Below are 12,956 nucleotides of genomic sequence, written 5' to 3'. Positions count from 1 at the left end.
TGGACACCAACACTCAGCCTGGGTGTCTTTATTCATTTAATGCTGCATCCTCAACTGTACTCCCCCTGGCCTCTCACTAACATTGTGTGGAAAAACCATATGCAGGACACTTTCTACCTGCATTCTCGAACTGGGCAGACATGGAGAGGAGAAAAAAGAATGTCAGAAACTTGTGCAACATATTTCTGAGCAGGACTGCTCTTCAGTGAAATCCTCACTGCTGTGCTTTTCTGTGACAGAATAATCTGCTCTATTCTTGGTTTGGATAAAGAGCTGAGAAGAATGTCTAAGGAATTCATCACTTAGAGATTCTAATATTGCAGCACCCCTATATACTCTGTGAACATGATCAAAGGCTTTGGATGGCCATGAAGATGAAGTCTAAGGGTTTTTTCAGGACAGATCCATGAGGTAGTTGTATATCATTAGTCTCTAATGAAGGTCCAAGCCATGAAGATCTCCTGAAATCTGGTCTGGGGAACTGGAGCTCCAATGGCAATGGTCCATATTTGGTATCAGTTCCAGGAGAAGGCAAGAAGCCAGGACAGAAGGGCCAAGGGCTAACACATGTGCAAATCCATGGTCAAGTCAAAACCTTCATATGAACAGAGGACCATGAACTCCATGCTAAGAAGAAGGACTGGGTTGGGGAATGTACTCATTCTATAGAGCAGAGGAGCAAAGAGCAAGCAGGTCCACCACTAGAGCTGGGGGTGTGCAAAACAACTCAGGAGGGAGACAAGGTGGGTGGTGAGACATGCTGACAGACTTTCAGGAACCACAACACACACTGCTGCCAAAGTGGGGAATGAATCTGGGGTCAGGAACCCAGTCTGGTATTTCAAGCAAGAGAAAAGACTGAGCCCACACAAGCAGTGATAAGGCCACAAGTTAAGTCACACTTTGCTCCTGCCAGGACGAATTTCATGTACATCCTGTTCTAACAGGACCTGAAGCCAGACTGGAGGAGCCAGAGATCATGGCTAAGAGAAAGTAAGTGGGACATTTACCTAGAAAGGAAGCTCATCTCCATCAAAACTTGAGAAGATGCTTAAGAGGAAAAATACCAAAGAGGTCCATCAGAACTGTTTTTTGGAGAAGGGGGGAGCCGTTGCTATGGATTGGATATGGTTTGAGTGTGTCCCCCAGAGGTCCAGGGACTAGAAGCCTGGTCCCCAACATAGCAATGCTGGGAGGTAGGGGAACCTTTAGGAGCTGGGGCTTAGTGCAAGGAGGTCCTTGGATACAGCCCTCAGAAGGCGTGAATGGAGTTCTCAGGAGAACCAGTAGAGAATGTTCCATGAGAAACCAAGAGTTTAGAGAAAATTCATCAAACTGCAGAATAAATCATTAATTGGAAATTACTCCAAAGAAAATATGAACAACAGAACTTCAGGGAAAGAAATGCTAATGAGTCCTCAAGATTCCTATCCACTACAGTCAGAAGGGGCAGGACAAACCAATACCCAACCCAAGAAGACTTTTGGGGGGAAAATAAAATAAACAGAGAGGACTCTGTTAATTATACTGGCAACTTGAAGAAATATCCCATAGAGCAAGTTCACTAAAATTGCAGAGGAAATAAATAGTGGGAGACAGGGAAAGGAGTGGGGCATTTGCTAGAGAAGGAATCAAAATAGGAAATGTCCCTGAAATTATTTGCCAGAGTTAATTAGGATAAATACTAAGTGTTATACATAGACTTCAAAAAGTCAACTGCACAGGTTCAGGCGGATTGTAAGATAAGAGCAGCAAAGACCAGGGAGTCGCCGAGGAGGCAGGAATTGGGTCTAGTCAGAATGAGCCAGCCCAGGGCTGCGGCTGTTCAGAGTGAAAAGGCCACTTCAGAATGTACTAAGAGGAGTCAAATAAGGCATTCAGGGTGAAAAAGGTCTCCTCTAACGAATACACCCTGAGCATCCATAATCTGAAAATTCAAAATCTGAAATGCTTCTCAATCTGAAACATTTTGAGCAGGACATGATGCCACAAGTGGAAAATTCCACACAATAAAACTTTGTTTCATGCACAAAGATGCTATATAAAATTACCTTCAGGCTATGTGTATAAGGTGTATGTGAAACATGAATGGATTCTGTGTTTAGACTTGGGGCCCATTCCCAAGATATTTCACTACCTATGTGCAAATATTCCCAAATCCGAAAACCATCTGAAATCAGAAATACTCTGGTTCTGGGAATTTTAGATGATGGACACTCAACTTTCAAAATCAAAGAAGACTGGAGAGCTGGAAATATAGCTCAGTGGTAAAGCGCTTGCTAGCATGCACAAGGCCCCGAGTTCCACTCCTAGCACCACAGGAGAAAAAAGTTAAATTAAAAATCAATTAATCAATCAATAAAAGACTGGATGGAACCTGTTTCGAGGAAGAGAACTGGGACTGGGGGATAGGGCCTATCCCCAAAAACTCTAACACATACGGAATAGCTGAAGTAATTATAAAAGTTTATGGAAGGAAAGAAAAGACTCCAGTAAGTGGGTGTTGAGAAACACAACAGCAGCAATAAGAATTCTGAAAACCTATCATTTGGAAAATGATGATATTTGCTCTGTGTAGCAACAATCAATGGGAGAGAAATTCAGCCCCCACACCAAGGAAATTTTCTTACAAGGACTATTTTTACAAATGAAATAAATTGCTGTTGGAAGAATCGAGTTCTTCATCACTAGACATAATTGAGCAAGGGACTCTGGCCAGTTTCCCCGTTATTACGCTGATGGAAAACCAATCTTTACAGGGTTGGAACTTGGGCAGGAGGACCCCTTGTGAATCTGGCAATCAATATTTTTCCAAATCAGGCTTCATACTAAGCATGGTCTGGAAGGAGGAGTACAGTTCGTGAGAATTATGATAATGAAAGGAAAATTTATGGTAGATGTCCAGTACCCCAGGAAGTTCACATGAGTTAATCCAATTCAGCATCTTATGAAGGGGCCATTATTATTATTCCCATTTTACAATGAGGAAACTGAAGTCACCCAACTTGCAGGTGGCAGAATGAAGATTTGAGCCTTGTTTACTTTCACCCACAAAGATCATTCCTCTTCCCACCACCGTCTCCTTGAGATTGAAGACCTGTAATTATACTTCTTGGCCAGTTTTTCCCAGGAATCACTGTATCTAACACAGTACTCCAACACTGAAGGCCTCAGGAGCAGGGGATACTGTAGCCTGTCAGTAGCCCAGCAGTAACAAAACACTATCCTGTGCAGAACATAGCACAGGGCTCCTAGTATGAGCTCCCCACCCAGGTGGAACTGATTAAACCCAAGGATGGGGTGCCTTGAGTGAGGGAGAGTCTTAGGAAATCAGCATGGTGTGCCACACAGCAGGGGTACCCTCCGCATCCACCCATTCAGGATCATCGGTGGTCCAGAGCTGCCTCTGGAGCTGCCACTGGGCCCATCTCTTGTTTTCCTTTCTTTTCAGCAATTCTAAAAAGGGTTAAGACCACTTTCATAATGAGGGTGGAGCATGCTAGTAAATACAGCTGTTTCAAGTAAAAGCTGTAAGGGAGGCAGACATAGGAAATCAGTAAAAGGAGGTATTTGGGAAAAGATAGAAGGAATGATCATTGAAAGAAAAAAGTTGGGGCCAAAAATTCCCCATGAAAATCCACCACCCAAAAATAAGTAAATAAAATGCATTCCTTATTTAAATAGACCACAAAGCAGCACACCCATGGAAAAGATATAAACCACTTCAACCGTAATCCCCTTTTTATGGAACAGAGACCAACCTGGGCTTAATTGCAGATCAGGCCTGAGAGGAGAGAGGGAGAACAAGGAGACTAGGCAAGAGGGTGCCAGGCACAGCCAACATGCAGGTGAGGAACCTGCCTCCACAGGATCTGGAGCAAACTCTAGAGTGGACATCTCAAGCCATCCTGCTGGACAGGGCCTGAGAGGAACAAACGGAAATAACAACCGTGGCCACTATCACTAGTAGTTTGTGGCATGCTCTTATGTGCCAGGCACTGGGTTGAGTGTTTCCTATATACAATACCCTTTAATGTTTCCAAATAGGAATGTTTCTGATACATGCTTCAGAGTTGGATAAACAATCACAGTGACCATGACAAGCCAACAGTGTGGCAGGCATCGTGCAGAGTGCTCTGCCTGGATTGCCTCAGGCTACATCCACAAAACCCCTACATGCTAATCTGCCCTGCATTACAGGTGTGGAGCTGAGGCACTAAGGGATTAAATAGACTGCAATCCAGAGCAATGCAGTAACACACTGAGTGTGCCAACAGAGCCGGAATTCAAACCCAAAGTAGGCTGCCTCCAGGGACCAGGCCCAGACTACCTCCACAGGGCTTTGAACGCTGGCCCTTCTTAGAGTCCAGGCAAAGGGTCCCACAGTCCTACGCTGCTTTCATTTTCATTTCGAGGGCGAAGAGAACTCAGTGACAACAAACAGATCTGGAGACAAACAAAATAACAATGGAAATAGAATGCAATGCAATGCAAAAAAAAAAAAGCAGTAATAGAAAACTCAGATAATCTGCAAAAGCAAAACTCAATAATGATCCTACCAATACATATCAATTAATACAAGAGAAGCAATCGGAACCTGAGGAGAGCACAGGATGATGCTCAGAAAGCCCTGATTAGAAAGTCTCCTGGTTAAGTGTTCAAGATAGCCTGTGTTTTTTCATGGGCATGTGCACAGTAGGAGTTTTGCAAGGTTGCTAAGCAACTCCTGGCAACCAGACTGCAGAGAGCATCACTCAGTAGGAGTCTTTCTTTGGTCATGCTAGTAAGGCAATGATTTTTTAGTTCATGAAATCCAAATTTTAGATAACCTTACTATCTCAGGTAATTGGTTACCAGTAAGTCACCCTTAGCCATTCATTAAAATGCAAATCTGTAACTGCCCACCTCTCCCTTTAAAACCTATAAAATATTTGTATTTTCAAGGCTTATAAGCCCTTCATTCAACACATTTTTGTTGAAAATTTACTAAATGCTAGATATTGTTCTAGGCACTGAGGAAGAAGGTTCTGACAGCTCACTGGTGGATTATATCTGGAAAATCAGTAAGACTAAACTGGAATTCTACTTTCAGGAAAACGAAAGGCAGACATAGGAAATCAATAAAAGGGGGTATTTGGGGAAAGATAGAAGGAATAATCATTGAAAGAACCCAGAGAGTTGCAGCAATCTCTTCCAAAAATTGCCTAGCACCCTGGAGGCAGGTGTATGTGCTGCTCAGTAAGCCATCTAGGAGAACACTGTGCTTCCCTAAAGTCCACATCACAGTTGACCCAGAGAGGCTCCATGATTCACCAGCTTGTCCCTGGTCCCCTGAGCTGGCCCTGAGGCCTGGAAGTATCAGAACACAGGGCTTGGCTGTTGAGCATCTTGGAAAGTCTCCCACTTGACCTCGGGACCTCTGTGGTCAAGTGAGGGAAAGCCTATGACACGGTGTCGGTTTTTATTGGACCCAACCACCAGCAAAGTTCCCCGTCATCTGGAGTGATGGAGAAAATTAAGTTACCACATTCTCACATTTCAGCCTCTCGCCGTTCTCCTTCGCAAACAGGAAATGTTTATTTAAATACAGCAGTCTCCAGCATGTTCTGGAGCCAAGCGAAAAACCAAAGATGTCCACTTTTGCCCCGACTCCACTGCTGAGGCCACCACCTCGCCGTGGGTGAGAAGTGGGCCTCTGCCCAGAGGCAGGATAGGGAGATGAGGCCCTGCGTGAGAGCTCATTTTCATGTGCGGTCTCTTTTTCCAGGCTGACATTGTGGTTGGATAAGAATTACATCTGTAGGCTCCGTTTGTACTCAGAAGGGTAAACGCAACATCTGTTTGCTCTGTGCTCCGTGGTAAATGTTTTGTTTCAGGCACTGCCATGGACTCTCCCTCCCCTCTCAGAGCCTCTGTCTTTGCTGCACAGACAACAAATGACACTGAATTCTCCACTCTGTTTATTTAGCTTTTTTGTGGGTGTCACCTCCTCATGGAGGAGGAAAAATAAAATCATCAGTAGTCTATAAAGACACAGTTCCTTTTCCATGTGATACGCTAACATTATGGAACACAGATCCCCAACTCTAATACCAGCTGAACTAGGAACCACTCAGGCCCCATGCCAGGTGTAAAACTAAGTCCAAGTGGAGACTCACCCCACTCAGGTTTTCCCTAATGTCATACCACAAGGTTTCTGAAAGCCAAAAGAATCCAGGGAAACAACCACACACACATACCTCTTCATAAAAGGCTCTTTAGGAGGCAGGACAGCAGGAATGGAGAATGAGGAAATGCCTCTTCTTTGTTTGAAAGCACAATTTCAACATCTGAAATCAGCACACTGGATTTTCAGAAGGTCCAGAGCATCCACTCTCTGTGCTGGCAAAATTGGTACCCCTAACAAAATGAGCCCTGAGAAATTTAAAAGGCTCATCTAAGGAAGTTTCCTTCCTCCACCCTTTGCTTACATTCTTTAAGTTGCAGGGCTGGCTTCCTTCTGTATATGCAGTGGTTTTCCGACAGTTACTGGAATGCTCAAGACATGTTTGGTGAATGAATGAAGGGAAGAATGAATGAGAAAGTCCTCACTGAAGAAGTCCTCAGCATAGCGCTAGAATTAAACAGCCCTCAAGTGTATGCAGAATGGAACGCTGTGTCTGAGCTCACTGAGATGGGGTTGAGAGTGAAGGGCTGTTGAAGGGCTGACACTGATCCAGCTTGATCCTAAAGGCTGCCTCCCAATTCTAAGAAGGAAAAAGACCAGATAACAGACCAGCCTTGGCAGCCCCACTACCCCCTTGTACAGTAGCCAAAGTGTCACCAGTGACCAGAACTGAGCCAGATGAGATGCAGGTATCTTCAAGCAGCTCCTACTTTCTGCCAGTGCCTGTCAATGACCAACTGTGGCAGCAGGCCCTTGGGAATGCCCAGGATTCTGTCTTCACTGTTTCTCCAGTTGTGGAGCAGATGGCCTGCTCTGAGCTGCCTGGGTCTCCTGGCAGAGGTGGCTGGATGGCACCCTAGCTGTGGTGCCATGCCTGTAGATTCTGAAAACTTCCTACACACCAGAAGGAGAGGGGCCCACTTTCCTCAGTTTGCCAAACATGCCACATGATTATGAATATGGGGGAGGCGCAGTCTCAAGAACCCAAGTGGGACAGCGAATGTCAGGATGAGCTGAGTGTTTTTAGGATATATGGAAGCAGCAGCGGCAGCAGCTTCTTCTAAGATGCAAGCCCAACCTAGACCCTCCCAGGACTGTGTATGTGCAGATAAATCTTGGCCTAAATGGAGCCAGGTTCCAGGAGTCAGCAGACTGGTAAGGGCTGCGGGCTCGGGAGCCAGACAGGCTTGGACTCAAAATACTTTAGCTATGCAACCTGGAATAACCGACAAGATGGCTAGAGTGTAAAATGGAGTAATAAGCACTACCTGTGCAACTAAGAGCACTGTTTGTTTGTAGAGATTCAAGGACATAATACACATACGCAAATGGAGGCAGAAGAAGTGCTCCTGAATGTGAACTATAGTTATTACTTCACTAACTCATGCCATAAAAATACCACTAAAACGAGTTTTTCATTGATATGGTCTATTATAATATCTGAACAAAGGTGCATAAACCTGGATTCTGACCCTCTTATGGCCACCAACTTGTGTTTCCCTGGGCAAGTCATTTCACATTTCCAGGCCTGATTTTCTAAATGTTAATGAAGACTCAGCTCTAGCCCTCTAGGATTGTATGTTTCAACCCAACAGAACAATCCTTGCACTTGAAAAATAATATCTCAAGCCAAAGGAAAGCACTAGGAACAAGAAAGTAATTTCTATTGAGTTTCTGCCCAGAGTGACACAAAAAGTGGAAGAGAGAAGGAGGTGGGGTGATAGGAGGTGACTAACAGGAATAAACATTCTGGGGCATTTCATCCCATCTCCAGTCCCTTCCAACCCAGTCAAGAGCCAGAGGGAAGCTCAATGGCCCATCCCTAAGACATGTGGAGGAGAAGGGAGGAAGAGCCAGCCATCCAGGGAGTCTGCCATTCTAGGGCAAACCCTCACCCACTCCTCAGCTGGGTTCCCAGGCCAACTCCCACTCCCTCCCATTTCTCCCTCCTTCCCCACCCCACCCCAAATGTGGACTAAGAGGAGCCCACCCTGGAGTCCAAGTTTTGAATTTGGTCTGAGGATCAAAATGATAAATGTTTCCAAAACGTTGACATATGAAAAGTAAATATTTGGTTGCACAATTGGGGTTAAAACGAGGGTCAATCCACCCCCCTCTCCAAGCTCCTCTCCACTAGCTGCCAAGCCCAGGATCCGAAGCTGAGTGCGGTTTGTAAGATTATAGCGCTCAGTCTCATTTAAAGGGCTGTCAGCATTTCCATTCTCCGGCCCGTTTGGGGAGGCATTTATAACCTAGCCATAAAAAATTCACCAGGGCTGCAACTTGGCATCTCCGAGGCTGCACTCCAACAGGGCGGGTTTTGCGATCACCCACTCTGAATCCGTCCGGTTCTTCAGAAGTTAGACCTTCATACACACTCAACTTTCCTTGCAAGGGCAGCCAGAGAGCAGCTGGCCCATTTTGGTCTCCAAATCGGTCACAGCCTTGGGGCCCTCTCCAACGTCTCCGCGTCCTGACGCCCCATCACTAAAGCTTTCTCCTTAGCCCCGCTCTGTAACGAGCGAAGGACCCCTTACACCACCCCAAGATCTCCAGACTGCAATGTTCTCTCCTTCCCTCGCCTTGTGTCAGCGTCCTTCTCGCAAGCTGTCAGCGGGCCCTGCCTCTGGGGCCCTCACTCCCGGAGATGTATCGCTCTCTGCCCATCGCGGGGGCTTTGAGACTTCTCTCTCCACACCTGCCCCAAGCCACAGTCCCCCAACTCAGAGAACGAGGCATCTGATTAAGGAGTCAGGGAAAACAGACTTGCATCCAGCGCGGCAGAGGGGAAAAGGAAGGATCAAGCGCCCAAGGGCCCCTCTGTGTTACCCAGGTGGGTGGACGTGCAGGGCGGGGCGGGGTACTCACAGGCGCTCGGCGTTGCGGGGAATGCCCCGGGGAATCGCTCGGAGGCCCAGCCCGTGGCAGTCCACGCTGGCGGCGGAGCAGGTACACTTAGTGGGGCAGGCGACGGCTAGGGGCCAGCTCAGGACGCTAGCCAGCGCCAGGGCCAGCGCCAGGCGGGCGCGCACGGCGGCGCCGGCCCCTGAGCGCCCGGGGGCCATGGTGCGCAGGGGCCCGCTCCCAAAGGAGGCTGCCTCGGCGGGGCAGGACGCGGGGAGCGCGAGCAGGCGCGCGGGGAGCGCGGGCGGTCTGGGAGCGGGCGGTGGAGTTGGCGCGGAGGAGGGGCGAGCGCGGCGCTCAGGCGCACGGGGCGCGGGAGGAGCAGGGCGCGCCGGGCGGCGGCGGCAGCAGCTCCATTGGAGGGGCCAGAGCTGCCCCGCTGCGCATCGCTCCAAGTGCCCAGGTGCCGGGCGTCCTTTGGCCCGCGTGCCGGCCGCTCGGGCTGCGCGCTGGGTCGGGGAGCTGGAGTGAGCGCGGTGGGGCACGGCGCCTGGGGAGGTTGGCTCGGGGCTGGGTTCCGGCGTGCGGCGGCGGCGGCGGCGGCCGGGGTACGGGGCGGCCAGTCGAGCTGGCCGGCGTTCGCTCTCTTCATTCACTGAGCAGGGCAGACACCCGAGACGCGGGGCCCACCCTCCTGCCCCCCCAAAATGCCAGCTCCGCCTCCCATTGGCTGCGCCGCGCGTCATGTCGACTAAGTTGGGAACTTTGCTGGAGCGACCCAGAGCCAGGAGGGAGGAGGCAGCAGAGGAGCTGGAGGGAAGGAACCGAGGAAGGAAAGGGGCTCGGCCCCGGGAAAGAAACATTGAAACTCATTCCCCCTTAGGAACCAATGACCATAGGGCTGGTAGCTCTTTTTGTTGTTGTTGTTTTTGTTGTTCTAAGCAGTGAGCTGGACACTAAATCCCAGCACAGTCTCAAAGGGGGCTTCTGAGCACCCTCGTTTTACCAATAAAAATTCAAAGCTCAGAGAAGTGATTTCCCAAGGTCACACCACTAGCGTAGCTAAAATCCTGGCACCTCCCCCAACGAAAGTTTCGTCCCCACTTCACCCAGTACTCTTGGCAGAGATTCAACTGCTACCTACAGGACTTATTGACACTGCACAATCACATGTGTTACTAAAAATGGTGGTCCCTGTTGTTGAGGTCGCTGCTGGAAAACGCGGAAGAGGCCTGTCCTGCCTTGCCCAGACCCAACTAATGCCTGGTATGCTGCTGAGAGTGGTGAGGGCGGGACTTGGACCCCTGAATTGACAATAGCAGGTTCAGAGTCCTTGGAGCATCTGCCTCCTGTCGGGTGACTCTGGGCCAATCACGTAATCGGTGACCCTTTGTTTCCTCAAATCAGGTGGCCACAGCTCAGTCTGGACCCAGCTCCGAGTTGCCTAGAGCATTAAAGAAAGGAAAGTGTTTTTGCAAGAGTTATTCGCATGCTGGACATCCATCTCGTCTCCCCTGAAGCTTTGCCTTCATTCTTCCTGTGCCCGCTCTAAATTGGCGCGGTCTGAGCTTTTCCAGATGCCGCTGGGGAGGGGCGCGTTAGAGGTTCCATAAATACTTGCAGGAATGATTTTGTTTGTTTGTTTGAAGGGAAAGGGCAGGAACTTGAGGAAGTATTGCCCAGACTTCCTTGAGGTCCACTCACACTGGAAAAGTCTGAATGAGCCCTGAGTACACACACAGTCACACACACACAGTCACACTTTCAAACACACCCACTCACATTCACAACATATACACATGTGCACTTGTGTGTTTGCACATACACTCACACACACAAGGGCAGCAACTGTGCTCCTGAGGGCCCCTCCTTTTTCTTTCATATGAATGGTATTCTGATTCCTTCTTCCTCATTTTCCTTCAAAGAAACTTCCAACTACTTGACTACATCCTATAAATATATAGTAGAGGTGCAGATTTTATTTTATTATACTTAGCAGATTTTCAGAGTCTTAGCTCCAGGCACCCAAATATACATACACGCATGTGCACACACTCCCATAGGCACTCCAGTCCCTACGATATTCATTAACATATTAGGTGTAGTTTAACTGCTGTTATTCTTGGGAACAGTTTCTTTCTGCCCACATGCTGTTGTCATCGCCCTCTGGTGGCCAGAGAGGGTCTAGGCTCTGGTCCTTAGGGTGACTTCAGCCTTTAAGAACTCTAAACATCCTTTTCCCCTTTCCTCTGAAGCTTTCCTCCAAACCTTGAACCAATTTAGTACCAGGACTGAGGCAGATGAGAGATCCGGGCAAGAGCCCAAGGGCACAAAAGCATCTCAGACTGTCTGGAGCAGAAAAGGGTAGGGTTTTCTTTGTTTTCGCAAATGCATGCATGCTAGAGCATGTTTGTCAACCCCCTTCAGGCTGGGCCTGGGTCTCAGCACAGTGGGGGGCTGTTTCCATTTAAGTTGCTAGAGGGTTTCATGAGCCTGATCTTTAAGTGATTTCATAGGCACTCGAATGTGCTGTTTCCTGGGAGCAGTTCAGAACAAATCACAGGGGTCCTTCAGAGTCAGTCATCTTTAAAGAAGGGTCAAGTAGGAAAGACAGGAGATGTACAGAGCACCTGGCTACACAGAATCATGGATTGTTTGTCCAGCATTTATATTCTGATGACTACAGGTTCGGGTTCCACATGTCTTTTCATGGTGGGGGTGGGGATGGAGTTTCCCTGGGCAAAGATCAAAGTCCCCCTCTTAAAGATTTGCATCACAGATGAGTATGTTTAAGACCCTGAGAAGTCCTAAAGTAAGGAAGCCTGTTTAAGGTTTGTTGAAGCCAGTTTCTCAGTACATTTGCCCCCTTTTCATGTTAATGTAAAATTTTCTTGGAACATACTTTAAGAATCCCAAATATAATTCAACCCTCAGAAAATTGAGTTTCAGGGAGAGGGGGGTATGTTTGAAAGAACACCCAGCTAATTACTAAGAGAGCCCTGGCTAGGACTTAGGGTTCCCAGTGCTGAGAACGAAAGGGTCTGTCCACTCCCCAGCCTGATGCTGGGCATCTTCAGAGAGTGTCAGCCTCCTGGTGGAAGAGTTGGCTCTCCTGGACAAGTTTGGGTAAATGCTAAAGAGGTCAGGCTCTTGGGAAGAACTTTCTATGTCCAACTGCCAAAGATAACTTCATACTCCGTGGTGTGATTTTTCAGAGTCCCACAAAGGGCTCCTCAGCTAGCTCTTGGATTTTTCTCTTTTATTTTCCACAGGCTGTTGAAAAGCAAACTACCCGCCCATTTCCCCATGAAAATCCATCACAAACTCTCTCCTCCACCTGTTTTTTGTCTGTCTGTGTGAGGTACCACCATTCACATAGCCACCATTATCAGTTGAGGTTTTCTGGTTGTACGCAAGAGAAAACAACTATAACTCATTGATGCCAACCCCCACCCCCACCCTCCCACCACCAAAAAAAAAAAAAAAAAAAAAAAAAGAACTTTGAATAAGGCCTTAGGTTGCATACAGAATCAGGAAAAACTGAAGGAGGCTTCAAATGACTAGATCTAAGTCAGATTTCCAAATTCCCAGGAAGAAGCTACCTACCCACTGGCCTGGCTTGGGTCATGCCATCAGTTTTGGCCAGAGAAAACAAGAATAGGTGAGTGGTAGTTTCTATGGACACAACATTCAGTTGTGCAAGTAGCGGTACTGCTGTCAAAGAAAAATTGGATTCTGTCAGCTAAAAAAGCAGATGGGGTATGAAGAAGGCAAACAACTGGAGAACATCCCCCCTCCCTAACAGCACAGCCATTTAGGTCCTGCATCCTGTGACTTCTTCTCCTGGGGCCTCTCTTGAAACTGGCCCCTCTTTGCCTTTGGTCCTCTTGCTGTCATTCATATCCCCATTTTATGAATAACTATTGCTCATCTTGGCCTCCACGTT

At 47.8% G+C, this 12,956-nt stretch overlaps 1 protein-coding gene across 1 annotated transcript in view; it reads right to left on the bottom strand.

Annotated features, from left to right (window-relative positions):
• Slit3 (slit guidance ligand 3) overlaps window positions 1-9,231 on the bottom strand; it is a 568,801-nt gene extending 559,570 nt beyond the window's left edge. Inside the window, exon 1 of the mRNA XM_027938651.3 lies at window positions 9,035-9,231. Within this exon, the coding sequence (XP_027794452.3) occupies window positions 9,035-9,231 (197 nt within the window). The remainder of the gene's footprint in view (window positions 1-9,034) is intronic.
• Window positions 9,232-12,956: the final 3,725 nt, after the last annotated feature.

Source organism: Marmota flaviventris, chromosome 5 (genome assembly GCF_047511675.1).
Source record: "Marmota flaviventris isolate mMarFla1 chromosome 5, mMarFla1.hap1, whole genome shotgun sequence".
Lineage (NCBI taxonomy): Eukaryota > Metazoa > Chordata > Mammalia > Rodentia > Sciuridae > Marmota > Marmota flaviventris.
Note: the sequence above shows the minus strand (reverse complement) of the source record. Positions and strands in the feature narration are given on the sequence as shown.